This window comes from Zeus faber, assembly GCF_960531495.2.
Source record: "Zeus faber genome assembly, chromosome: 11".
Classification (NCBI taxonomy): domain Eukaryota; kingdom Metazoa; phylum Chordata; class Actinopteri; order Zeiformes; family Zeidae; genus Zeus; species Zeus faber.
This window is the reverse complement of record NC_137205.1, coordinates 20,250,504-20,263,756: the sequence shown is the minus strand read 5'-3', so window position 1 is coordinate 20,263,756 and position 13,253 is coordinate 20,250,504. Positions and strand designations below refer to the sequence as shown.

The 13,253-nt window shown below is 46.4% G+C and overlaps 1 protein-coding gene across 1 annotated transcript in view; it reads left to right on the top strand.

The window, feature by feature from the left end:
• nherf1b (NHERF family PDZ scaffold protein 1b) overlaps positions 1-5,012 on the top strand; it is a 30,492-nt gene extending 25,480 nt beyond the window's left edge. The window contains exons 5-7 of the mRNA XM_080009758.1: positions 682-725; positions 2,682-2,801; positions 3,187-5,012. Of these exons, the coding sequence (XP_079865884.1) occupies positions 682-725; positions 2,682-2,801; positions 3,187-3,327 (305 nt within the window). The 3' untranslated portion in view covers positions 3,328-5,012. The remainder of the gene's footprint in view (positions 1-681; positions 726-2,681; positions 2,802-3,186) is intronic.
• Positions 5,013-13,253: the final 8,241 nt, after the last annotated feature.

The following is a 13,253-nucleotide window of genomic DNA, read 5'->3' as shown; positions in this document are numbered from 1 at the left end:
GGGGGCTGTGCCGCCCTTTTGGCCACTTGCGACTCCGGTAATCTCAGGGACGGCGTTAGGGTTAGGGTTTGCGTACCATTTTGGTTAAAAAAATGGCCGGCTAAGGCACCCATTTGGTCACTGGTGACTCTGGTAATCTTAGGGTTAGGGTTAGGGTTTTAGTGCCATTTGTGGTGGAATATTCTCGAGTTGATGTATGCGACACGTCGGCCTGTAGGTTCCTGGTGGACAAAAGGGCGGTGGGATATGGAATATGGCCGATCGGGGCCAGTGAGCAACCCGCAGAAGATGAACCTGACCGTGAATAATGGATGAACTACACGTCGCTGCCTCTGTGTAAGGGAGTAGGTGTCGGCCGAATGAAAGTCGATCCGCCGAGTAGACTCTTGATCCGGCGGCTCCGGCGGAGCCCTCCGCTCGGGCGGTTCAGGGCGTGGCCGAGAGGAGAACGAGACGGTGGTGGGACGGTGGTGGGATGGTGGGACGGGACTCTGACGGTCGAAACAGAGAGGCAGCGCTGCTCCGGCCGGCGTTTCTGGTGCCTCCACGCTGAGCCGGGTGCACCGTACTTTCTTCAGTGGTGGGGGGTGGGGGGCAGCAGTCTCAAGTATCGTGTTTGTGGACTTTTGCGATCGTGTGACAACCACTTCTTTGTTTGTTTTTTCTCCCCCCTGCTCGCAGGTCCTCTGCCGGAGCCGGTCATGAACGGAGACCAGGAGGACAAGGTAAACTGCCCCTCACCAGATTCGCCAGATTCGCCAGATTCACCGCTCAACACATAGCGGCAGAGGGAGCGAGTCGCACTCCGTGGTTTTAACCACCGCCTCCCGGCAGTGATTCTCAAACCTGTTTTCATATCAAGAAGAGCTCGATTTGATACACATTAGGCCACGGACCCCATTCAATAAGGCTTAGTCCTTTGCGACCCTGATCTCAGGAGACTTTTATTGTGAGGTATGATTTTGGCCAAACCTCCAGACCCGTCATGATTGTACATTCTCTACCGGTCTCCCAGGTGATACCGTTAGAGCTGGTTCGGTTGTTTTTTTGGGGGGTTTTTTATCCCCAAAGCTTTGTAGTTCCAACACTAAAAACTATTCTGTAGCGTGAACCGGGTAACGACTCTCTGGGAACGCTTCAAGAGGAGGTCCGTAATAAACCGAGAGGTGAGTTGGCTTCACGGTGGAAAATGGAGGCTTCGACGGGAACAGTGGGGGACGAGAGGGGGAGATATGGGGAATGAAGCGGCTTCGTGATAATCCTCCTGAGGTATTTAGGATTAATCTCTAATAGCGCAGAGAGGCCCAGGACCAGTGTGGGAGTTAGATTGTTAACCCCACACACACACACACACACACACACGCACGCACGCACACACACACACACACACACACACACACACAAGAGTATATACACATAACTCACCAGTGTGTGTATGTGTGAGTGGCTGCTGTGCATCATTTCCATCGACAGTTTACATTTTGTCGTTTTAATGGCTGCCGGTTTCATCATGTTAACATTAAACACGTGATGCGCTTATCATCATGCGCGGCGTCACAGGCGACGCGACGAGGAATCGACGGGTCGGCACGAAGACGACACCCGGGGACAAACCGAATTAAGGTCCTATAATTAAACGGTCTCTGGGAATAGATGTGCAGATGTAAGTGGAGATGTCTTCGGTGCGGTGATGGAGCTCAGAGTTAAGCGTCGGGGGATATAGCAGGAGAGATGGTATATATTCCGGTGGATAGCGGGTAGGTGCACGTGTGCGCGTGTGTGTGTGTGTGTGTGTGTGTGTGTGTGTGTGCGTGTGTGCGTGTGTGCGTGCGTGCGTGTGCTTGTCCTAACATCCACGTCCTCTCACCCCCTCCTCTGACCTTTTGTATCTTGGCATTTCCACTAGGGGGGGAGATTAAGTCTTACAGTCTTCAGTCTTATCTTATCTCTGAGGTCTGTTGCACAGCACTTGGTTTGGGGGTGGAGTGGAGGGTGGAGGGTTGTATGGGGTAGCGGTGTGAGGGAGGAGGTGACTCTGAGGTGAGGGACATAGGGGGGTGGGGTTAAGTCCTGAAGCCCCACCAGGAACCAGGGCCCAGCAGGCTTAGGCCCAGTAAGCCGCAGATGCCTCCGCTGAGCCCACGGAAACGGGAGAGACCCCCCGCTGTGACCTCATCGCCACATTCGATTCAAAGTCTGAAAAGTTCTTGCCCGAAAAACCGAAAAGTGTCGGTTAACCCCCTCGCCGTCACCGGAGCGGAGGTCCGGTCCAGCGGACCGGGCGTTAGGGCAATTTACGTTATCTGTCTGTCGATCTATCTAACTGACTCTCTGTCTGTCTATCTATCTGTCTATCTATCTATCTATCTACCTGTCTGTCTGTCTGTCTATCTGCCTGACTGTCGGTCTATCTCTATATCTATCGATCTACCTGTCTGTCTGTCTGTCAGTCTATCTATCTACCTGTCTGTCTGTCTGTCAGTCTGTCTGTCTATTTGGCTATCTATCTGGTAAAAGACTGCCACCATGTGGTGAAACCGTGTATTGCACCCACAGGGGTACATGGCACAGGGTGAAGTTCCGCAGTCCTCGTCGATCGGTTTGGGTTCGGGTTGGCACTCAGAGTTTGGGACTTGGAGTCAGTGAAGTGTACTTGAGTGTTGGTGTTCTTTTGCCCGCAGGTGAACGGCAGAATGGCCAACGAGAGGGAGAGGGACTCCAAGCTGTCGGTGAGTCCGTCTCCGTCCAGCGCCTCCTCCAACACCTCCTTCACCACTCCGCCCTCAAACACTCCCCCGGAGGTGAGTGGTACAGGGAAACCCCGGTAACGGCACTAACCTGATGCCAGGTAACGTACGTCACGTCGTATGCACGTGAGATGGTATGGTATTTTTGCCATGTCGCCCTTTGACATATATCTAGACATTCCACGGCGGATCTGTGGAAAATTATGTTATTGGATATGATCATTATAAGAAGCAAATGTCATTGTGGGGATTCTGCTCATTTCAACTTGTATCCCACAGTTGATGGAACCTGAAATAAAAAAGATTTTCGATCCGACTCATCCTTGGCTCTGATGTTTCATCGCGAGGTTAAAGGATCGTGGCGGTCAAATTGAGTTTTCTTCAATGACCGAACGAGCCCCCCTCCTTGACCCTTTCCTTCTCTCTCTCCGTCCTTCAGGAGTGTGAGCAGGTGATCATGGACCCGGCGCTCAGCCTCACGCTGCAGCAGGTCAAGGAGCGATCGCACCAGAAGCGCTCCAACAAGAGAGCGCCCCCTATGGACTGGACCAAGAAAAACGAACTCTTCAGCAACCTATAAGCCCCCCTCTGGATATACACACACACACACACACACACACACACACACACACACACACACACACACTCATACACCTTTATATTGTAGTCATTTCTATAAACGTCAGAGAAAATAAGCATTTATAATGTTATATAGTTTTCTACGACCCGTTTGCACGTTAAACTCGGCGGTTTTTAACTATCGGTGGATGAGGGAAAAGAGATTATTTTGTAAAATACAGTGTAAACTCAAATTATATTTCAGATGCGAAGAATGATGAACTACTAACAAATTAAAGACTCATACACCAATGTCAGATAGAAAACTGCACCACAATTTTCAAAACGCGTGTGTGTGTGATTGTGTGTGTGTGTGTGCGTGTGTGTGTGTGTGTGTGTGTGTGTGTGTGTGTGTGTGTGTGTGTGTGTGTGTGTGTGTGTGTGTGTGTGTGTGTGTGTGCTGCCCCTGCTGGCCGGTCACTATTGGTTTCAATGGACAGTGCTGCCCCTTGTCGGTCAGTGCAGAGAAACAGGTCGACAATCATCTCACCAAGTAGGAACACTGACTGCGTGAAAGAGAAAATGAGCATTTTGAAACCACTGCGGAGCATTGATGCAGGCATACTGGTGTTGAAACTCTGAGAAATAGAAGTCTATGGGGGGTCATACCACTCTATATAGTGTATATTTACATTTAAATATATTTTATACAATAGTTATCCAAAAAAATACATATATATATATATATATATATATATATATATATATATATACATTATAACATGGAAGAAAATAAGCTATGATTTTCAACTAAGACAATTTTGATTTGCATTTTACTCAGAAACAGTCACGTCAAAAGATGTGGTTTTGAAAGAGTTCCGCTGCCAGCCAGCAGAGGGCCACAGTGAGACTTTATTCCGATGCGGCTTCAGCACTTAAATGTACATTCCCATAATAATGACCAAGCTCGGGGTCTCAATAACTTAGTCTTCATGAATCTGAATATGAAATATGAAACAGTTGCACCACATCATCTCACCTCATTTGTATATATCATATGAATCAGAATTGTAGATAGCCTTGTAGAGCGATGAGGAAAAAGGAGAAGCACATCATTGAATGACTACGACCACGTTTCGTTGGTAGATGAGTAAAAGTACATTTCTACCCGCCGTGGCTTGTGTGTGACGACGTATCGTGGGTGGAAATGCACTCTTAAAGGACTATGTAAGAAATCCTGCAATTTGATTTGGTGACCCGATTAGAGTCGTCCCGTGACCCCGCCCGTGGGCCACGAACCACGCTTTGAAAAACCCCCGTGAAAGTACCCAGAATTGCCAACGACCCCTTTTTTTTTTTATCAGTTCCTTAACCTGGATCCACGCCGTCAGCCGGGGCGTCGTTTTCCATAGCGGTCTTACGAAATAAATGTGAATTTTTTTTCTTGAATAACCTTGAGTGTCCGGTGACTATTCCTCTGTTTTTATTGCTTCTGAAAAAAAAACGCTTTGAGAGATTTTTACACATTTCTATCGATGTCTTAAAACATTGTGATGTATCGCGTATGACGATGAAATAATGTCCGTGCTTCACTACAGATCGATTTGATGTGTTTGTATTGACGACGGCGATGAGTTTTGACATTTTTAGCTCTGGAGGTGTGACATGCTGTTTCTTTACTGCAATAAATCTGCCATCACAACTTTGCCCCGATCGCCGGTGTCGTGCCTCACGGAGAAAACTGGGCGAACATCTTAAACCCGTTAAGGCGACCTTTATATGTCATACGGGGAAAAACGCGGTCACAAACTGCATTTTATCAGTTCTTTCGTTTTTTTTTGTTTTTTTTTTACTCTTTTGCACTTCTGCAAATCTAGACTAGATTAGAGACTAGAAACAGGGAGTCATGCCACTTCCTACTGGCAACCTGCTGTAGCCAACGTTACGCTCTGGATGTACTGCAGCAACTGCAAAAAGTCGTTCTAAATAAAATATGATATTACTGTTATTCAAAACATGTTTAAAAGATACCCTAAAACAGCGTAATGGGACCATAATGTGAGTTTCCTGTCTTCCAAAAGGAGATTCAATGTTTTTTTTTTTGTTTTTTTTTGTTTAAACGTTTGCCCCATTAGACCCCATTTAAGCCCGGTGAGAAGCTGCAGCAGAGTGGTAAATTAGTAACCAAATAGTAATGTGTTCAGCGAGGTAAAAATAACAAGTCCAATGTTATTCATCCCGATCATGAAGACAATTTTAGTATTAGGGACACACATTGTTGGTTCCACTGTGTCATCCAAATGGAAATTAAAATTTTCACACAAAACACTTTGCTTTTTATAATTACCCCCGTTGGGCTCGTCGTGGCTGACATCTGGAATGGCGCCGAGCGTTTCCAAACCTTAATGGGCCGATTTATTTGAACTGTCACGGAGCTTTGTCAGCCTCTGGTCTCCCCCGCATCCACCTGCAGGCGCTGCATCTCTTATCACGTCTGATGCCTGTCGATGCCATTTTCTGCTCAAAACATTGATGTGGGGGTGATGAGGTTGGAGCCCAGAGGACAAACCCGAGTGATACGTATAGACTATGTAAATGCAAATACGATGGCACTACGACTATGAAAATCACATTCATTTATGCTGAGTTTGTTACAAGGAAGATTCAAGTTATTATGGTTATTATTATTATTATTATTATTATTATAACAATCACTGGTTACACCAACTCAAAATTGCCCTGCACACTGCTGCTGTTGATGTTAAGAATTAATAGATGGTTATGTGGAAAATCATCTGATAATAATATTAATAATAATATTAATAATAATAACAATAATAATAATAATAATAATAATAACAACAAATAGAAGAATAAAAATAACAATAGGTAATAGCAATGAGATTGGGTCATCACACACATTCTGTGGGCTCGTACCCTAATAATAATAATAATGATAATGATAATGAGAATAATAATAATAATAATAATAATAATAATAATGAGAATAATAACAATAATACATTTATTACAACAATAAAAATCTCTCGTTTAAAGTGATAGTCCTGGAGATGATTGAGTTTATTCATTCCAAATTTGTCACACATTTAATATATATAATTACCTTTTCAAGAAGAAACCGTTCAATGTATTTGCGTTATGTATGTGCGCCTCTAGTTGTGGTTTCTCTGCATGCGTCTCTCTATTATTTATATTTCTCTATAGAATAACACAAAATAACCAACAACATTCTTAGTTATTACGACTGTGACTGTGTATTATCATTTTATGAACTGAAACAAGTTATTATTTATACTGTACACCCACTAGCCACCCACTTTTCTCTTTCTTCAAGGCTTTTATATTCCATTATATTTCCACCTTCAAACCCCATATTTTTCCCCCTAGTTTGTCCCCAAATCTTCAAACTTCGACCTTCCTCTCCCTCCGGCCGGCTGCTGTCCCACCTCTCCCTCCTCCGCCCTCCGCCCCAGACACTTTGAGCTGGGACCTCCCAACTCCACCCTCATCCATCCCGCATTAGCACCCGGCCGCAAGGGTGGCGAACGATGGCGGCGGCAGCGGCGGTGAGGAGGACGGTGGCGGCGATGATAAGGGCCGGTGAAGGTCGCCCGGGGGGTGCGGGTCGTGCGCTGGACCTTCACGGCTTTAGGTGGAAAACAGTGGCAGTTGCTAGGCGACCGTGTGCCGCCGCGGGCCCTTGTAAGGCCTGGAGCCGCGGAGGGGCGAGGGGTCAATGGAGCTCTACCTTCAAACCCCACACGGGCTAAAAATAAACCGAGAGAGAGACAGAGAGAGAGAGAGAGAGAGAGAGAGAGAGAGAGAGAGAGAGAGAGAGAGAGAGAGAGAGAGAGAGAGAGAGAGAGAGAGAGAGAGAGAGAGAGAGTGAGTGTGTATGCTTTTCAGCAGGGGTAGAACAGAGAATTTTTAAATGTTATGAGATAATTAAAGGCATAATTAAACACAGTGAGGTGATAATATATTGTTATATTAATATATATATATATATAAACATTGCTATATATATAATATAAGCATTTACCAGTGTAACAATGTAGTCTAGTGTGATGGAACATGTGTTGTAACACAAGATCTTTTTTTTACTTTGGGAAACCCTCTTCCTCAATCTTCCTAATGGGCACACACACTAACAGACACACACACTCAGACACACACACACACACACACACACACACACACACACACACACACACACACACAAATACACACAATGACTCCTTTGACCAAAATACCCAAGGACAAGCCTCACTATTATTAGGGAGTGCTGTCAGCTGGCTTCGGAGAAATGGGACCTTCTGTGCGGCTAAGTATTTTTCGCGGCCTGTAGACCTTCTTCCATTGACAATTATTTTTCCATGTTTCCACCATTAAATGTGACCACACACACACACACACACACATGAACACACACACATGCACACACACGGCTGGTCCAGACAGTGTCTGTTAAACCTCTCACACAGGTTACTTTGGTGCACGAAATCATCACAACGGTGAAGCAGGTTTTCTGCTAAGTTTGTCTGAGAATAGAATATATATATGTAAAATACATTTTTAAACAGCATATAAAAAAGTATTAGCTGCAAATATGTGTATTTGGTTTAATTTGCTAAAATAAATGTAGATGTGGGAATAATTCCATAGGATGGAATACAACCAATCATAAGTAATAAGTAATAACTACCAAACATCACGTACTTTCTGTTTCAGTAATTTTCCACCACAGAACACCACCCTCCTCTACCCAACCAATGATTTACCATTGAAATGGAATGAGCGGAGGCGGAGGTGGTCCGAGGGCTTGGTTACACTTTCAATGCCACTTTTGTGACAGCGGCAGATTGGATCCGACGTAATCAGAGGTCCGATCAGCCAGACCACACCCAGAGGTGGTCAGCGGAGGTTGGCGGAGGTTGGCGGAGGTGGCGGAGGTGGCGGGGGTGGCGGAGGTGGCGGAGGTGGCCGCGCCGGCGCCGGAGACGCTCACGCAGAAACGCACGTAGTTGCTCAAGGGAAGGGTTTCCCCCGTCGGTGTCGGCGAAGGTTTACGATATGAACCCGCCGGTGCATCCACACACCCCTCTCCGCGGGAACCCGGATCGCACTCGTTGTAATGCACGAGCACGGCGCTCGCCTCCGCCGTGCTCTTTTTTTTAAATTTCCCTCCGGCTTAATTTGTGGAGTCGCTCCGGATAAAAAAAAAAAAGAGTCTTTTGCCCGTTTTGTTCGCGACTCACAGGCCAAACTGAGACTCTGATCCGGAACCAAAAGAGCTCAGGGCCCCGGGGTTCCAAGCAGAAGCCATGACACCCGAACCAAGAGCGGCAGATGGGAAGAGGGGGACTCTGAGGTGTTCGATGCCCGGTGAGCTTTTGACAGGCGGTACGTTCAAAAGCGCCCGGAGACCAGGGGCAAAGCGTTAAGTCGACCCGGTGACGTGATGGCTCAGACGCTGCCTTGCTTCAAGCCCCTACTCTCCGTCCAATTCATGCTCGTTTCATCAAATGATTGGAGGAGAAGACCAAGCTCCAAAAGACTCAGCGGCTTAGAGAAATCAGTCGTTGGATGACAACTTCGGTGTCGGAGGACTAAAGGGACCTCTGCAGGGATTTAAATGGAAAAACCGGGCCTCGACCCTGTGGCGGCAGCGCCTGGATCCATCGTGGCACTAGGTCTCCCTCGCGCTTGGCCCTGTTAGACGCCACCTCCGGCGAACCCTCAAGTCCTCCAACACTGAAGTTCTGATGAATGAAGCTTGGTCGTCTCCTCCGATCATTTGAGGAGCAGCAGCAGGACTTGGATGGAAAAACAGCAATTATGTGCACTATACAATATCAATTACAATATTTCATACTATCGGAATATCATAATATTGAACGGTGTGATCATGTCATTTATCAGACTGGGTTTTGTGCTGATGATAATCTTCGTATTGCCGTGTTACAAGTTTATTTTTATTTTTGCTTATTCCCCTGCTTGATCCATCTCATGTCATGAAGTCAGACGGCATCCGTGCATTTGGTCGGCTGTGTTGCACGCGTGGACCAAAATTAAAAAGATCTGTGGGTCGCAAGCTGAACTTTTCTCATTCCAATTATCGGGATACATTGGGCGTGAGCGACGCACAGCGTGGATCCCCGGAGTGACATAGCAGAAACAGGGTTTTTATGGAGAAAAAAACAACAAAAAAAGGACACACAAGTTCAGGAGGCGCCCTCGCGCCCGAGGCGTCCACCTCTTTGACGTGTCTGATTCTGGGAACGGCGTCCGTAGGAGGCTCAGAATGGAGGGAGACATTATTTGTGCTGTAGACGTCATTGTCCTCTCGTGAACGATGACGCCTTTATGAATATTTTTTCTTTTCTTTTTTATAACCTGTGCTGCCAGCATGCTGGGCATACAACACAGAGTATTTGTATGCCATTTCAAGATTCAAGATTCAAGATTTTTATTTGTCACATACATATACATACTTCCATACATATATGCAGTGAAATGTAATAATTTGCATCCAGGGCAGAGTTAGTCTGCAAGTGGAGTTCAAGTTCTCAACCTGCAATGCAACTCTTTATTCATTCTTAAATCATCAAGAACTGCTGCACTAACTCTGTCCTGTGGACGCCCTGTAGGATGACAAGAGCACAGTTTTTTGTAATAGAGAGCCACCACCAACCCTCCTCTTTGGAGAACTATTTATCATGATTGGGTCTATAAACAGCTGATCACTACTCCAAGAGGGGGAGAATCACCACGGTGAGACAAATAAACACAGAAACAAACAACATTTACACCAAAACATGAACATTGGACGACAACATGTATTGAAAAACTGAATTAGGTCCAGGGAAACTGGAACTACAACTGGTCACGTGGCCTCTTCCTGTCAGTTATGGCAGCAAATGAGGGAGGAAAGGAAATGAATGCACCCCAGGTTGCTGGGGTGCACTCCAAGCAGGTGTGCATGTGTGCGTGCGTGCGTGCGTGGGTATGTGTGTAAGATGTCCACCGGTGAGTGTACATGACTTATCCCCATTGGTACTGGTGTAGAAGGTCGGTATTATGTCGCGAGCCCCCCCCGAACTCCACAGCCCCGCGGACAACCCACGGCTGCAGGAGATCCCCGGGTACCCCGCCCTGCGGCCCCCAGAGAAGCCAGAGGGCCGTAGAGCAACTCCCACGCCCAGCCCGAGGAGCACGACCAAGTCCCAGGGAGCACGAGGAGACCCCGCATGAATTCCTTCTCAATAGCCGCACCGCGTGGTTTGGCGGTGAGTCATGAGGCCGGAGTGAATGGAGGGAAACACGTTTTCCTCATTTCGGTTCAACGGTTCACGGTCGGCGCGTTAGTTGATGACCCCGTCGCCGTGAAGCAACCTCCAGTACAAACCGGTTGCGGGCTCCCCTCCCATTTTTATTGTCAGCTCATATTCATTTTGTTCGCAAAATGACCCCGCCGCAAAAACCTCCGTTGTTGTTTTTCGCCAGCTCGACATGTTCACGTGACCGAGGCCCGTGCTCCGCCTCGCCGTTCCGCCCTCGTCTTTATTATTTTTTTCCTCGGTTATTGACATGTGCCCCGGGAACGTGAGGCTCGCAGCAACAAAACAAAGTGATATATCTATTTCTATTCCTGGCAGTTAGTGCGGTCTGGACGGTGCTCTCAGCTCTGCCTCTGCCCCCGCGGCCCCGTCCCAGCGCTGCGACAGGTCCCCGGGTCTCTGCGGCGATCAGGTGCAGATGGATCACATTATTGTCGTATCGTTCGCTTGGCTCCTCTTTCAGCCGCGGCTTCCCCCTGGTTCCCGATCCGGAGCGTCAATAAGTCTCTAAATACTTCCGGTAATTTATAGGCCTGGAGGGGGGTCAGTGGTCCCGCTCAGCCCGAGTCCACTTCCTCCACAATGTCACCTTATTATTGTTGCTGCAGCTGTTATGAACTATGATTTTTTTTTCTTCTTTCCAATTATTTATTAAAATCAATAATTATTATTATTATTATCATGTAATAATGTAATTATTACGTGTTATTCAAAAATGTTAAAACTTGCTGAGGACTGTTTGGACACCTGTCTGAGCGTCCACCCAATATTTTTGGTTTGATCTTGAAACCTTAAGGTGGTAACCTGTGTTCAAACGAGCTTTTAACTTTACTTCGATCATTTTCACATAATTGTTTCCTATTGAACTCGTTTTGAATTCATCTTTGTCATTTGGTTTGTTCTGATATGTTTTAGCCATGTGACAGATTATATAAAGTGATGACGATAAAGATGATGATTATAATAAATCATAGTGTGAATGCGTGTGTGTGTGTGTGTGTGTGTGTGTGTGTGTGTGTGTGTGTGTGTGCAAATATGGCTAGGGACAGTACTTAAAGCTTAGCACCATTCCAGCCAAACACCTGTCACACACACACACACACACACACACACACACACACACACACACACACAGTAATTTGTGTGCACACTTGCATACATGAACACACACCTGCCTGACACATACCATACCCGGCTCCTGTCTCTCTCTCTTTCTCTCTCTTGCTCTCTCTCTCTCTTTCTGTCACTCTCTCTTTCTCACACACACACACACACACACACACACACACACACACACACACACACACACACACACACACACACACACACACACACACACACACACACACACACACACTTCAACATACTGTTATATATCTAGAAATGTTGCCACTTGTGTCTGCAAGGTCACATTTCTATATTCTCTGTCTCTCAGTGCCAGTGTGTGTGTGTGTGTGTGTGTGTGTGTGTGTGTGTGTGTGTATCTGTGTGATCAACAGGCCCCTTATCCTAAACAGGGACAATTTGGCTGCTCCCGGTTCATCTGGAAAGTCAGTTCCCAAAATTGCTGTCGCTTTCCCGCTGTCTCTGCACGGTCACCGTCCGGGCTCATCCATCCGTCGCCCTGTCATCGCTGTAGCGGTCGCTACGGTACACCCCGTTCGCCCCAAAGTCCCGGCGCGTCCTGACGTAGGGCCGCATATGGTGGAGGGGCCCGTCAGGGGTTAAATATACTCCAGGAGCTCAGAGAACGCCAGGCGTCCAGGACCAACCTGCCAGCGACAAGATGCATCAATGGGGCGTCCTGGTGAAGCTGTCAGCATCGCATCCGTCTCCCACATCAAGCGCACGCAACACGAGAGCGCGTTCCCGAATGCGAGTTCAGTTTTGAGCAAAGCACAGATAGTTTCTGTCCCTTCAGCGGCCAGGAGATCGTTTTACAGGGCTTCGTTTGCAAGCAGCACTTGTTTGTTTTTGTTCGTTTTTTTTTTAAACGTTTTTTTACGAGTGATTGGCCTCGGAATGTTTTTTCTTTTTGTTTTTGTTTGTTTGTTTCTTTCTTTCTTTCTTTCTTTCAACCAGTGCTGCCAGCATGCTGGGCATACAACGCAGAGTATTTGTGCCGTTGCATCCAGGACGGAGTTAGTCTGCAAGTGGAGTTCAACTTCTCAACCTGCAATGACCCTCTTTGTTCATTCTTTAATCATCAAGAACTGCTGCAACAACTCTGTCCTGTGGAATCAGAATCTGTTCAGTTGATCCAGTATTTTAAGAAATGCTGTCACTTCAGTTCCAATATTTGGTACAACGCCACAGAACGATTCTGTATATTTTGTAAATGTATATAGTTTGATGTTTGATATTTTCGTAATTTTTGGCTATCTGTATATATTTGACAATTACAATTTTATTCGTATTTTTTATTTTATGTTTGTTCCAGTTCACCTTCTATTTTATTGTATTATTATTTGTATTCTCCATTGTCTCCAAGTTTGTATTTTTTTTGTCTGCAGTATAACGCACCAAACCTCACGTGAACAAATTCCTAGTACGTAAATGTAAATATTCCCGGCCGAATAAACTGTTT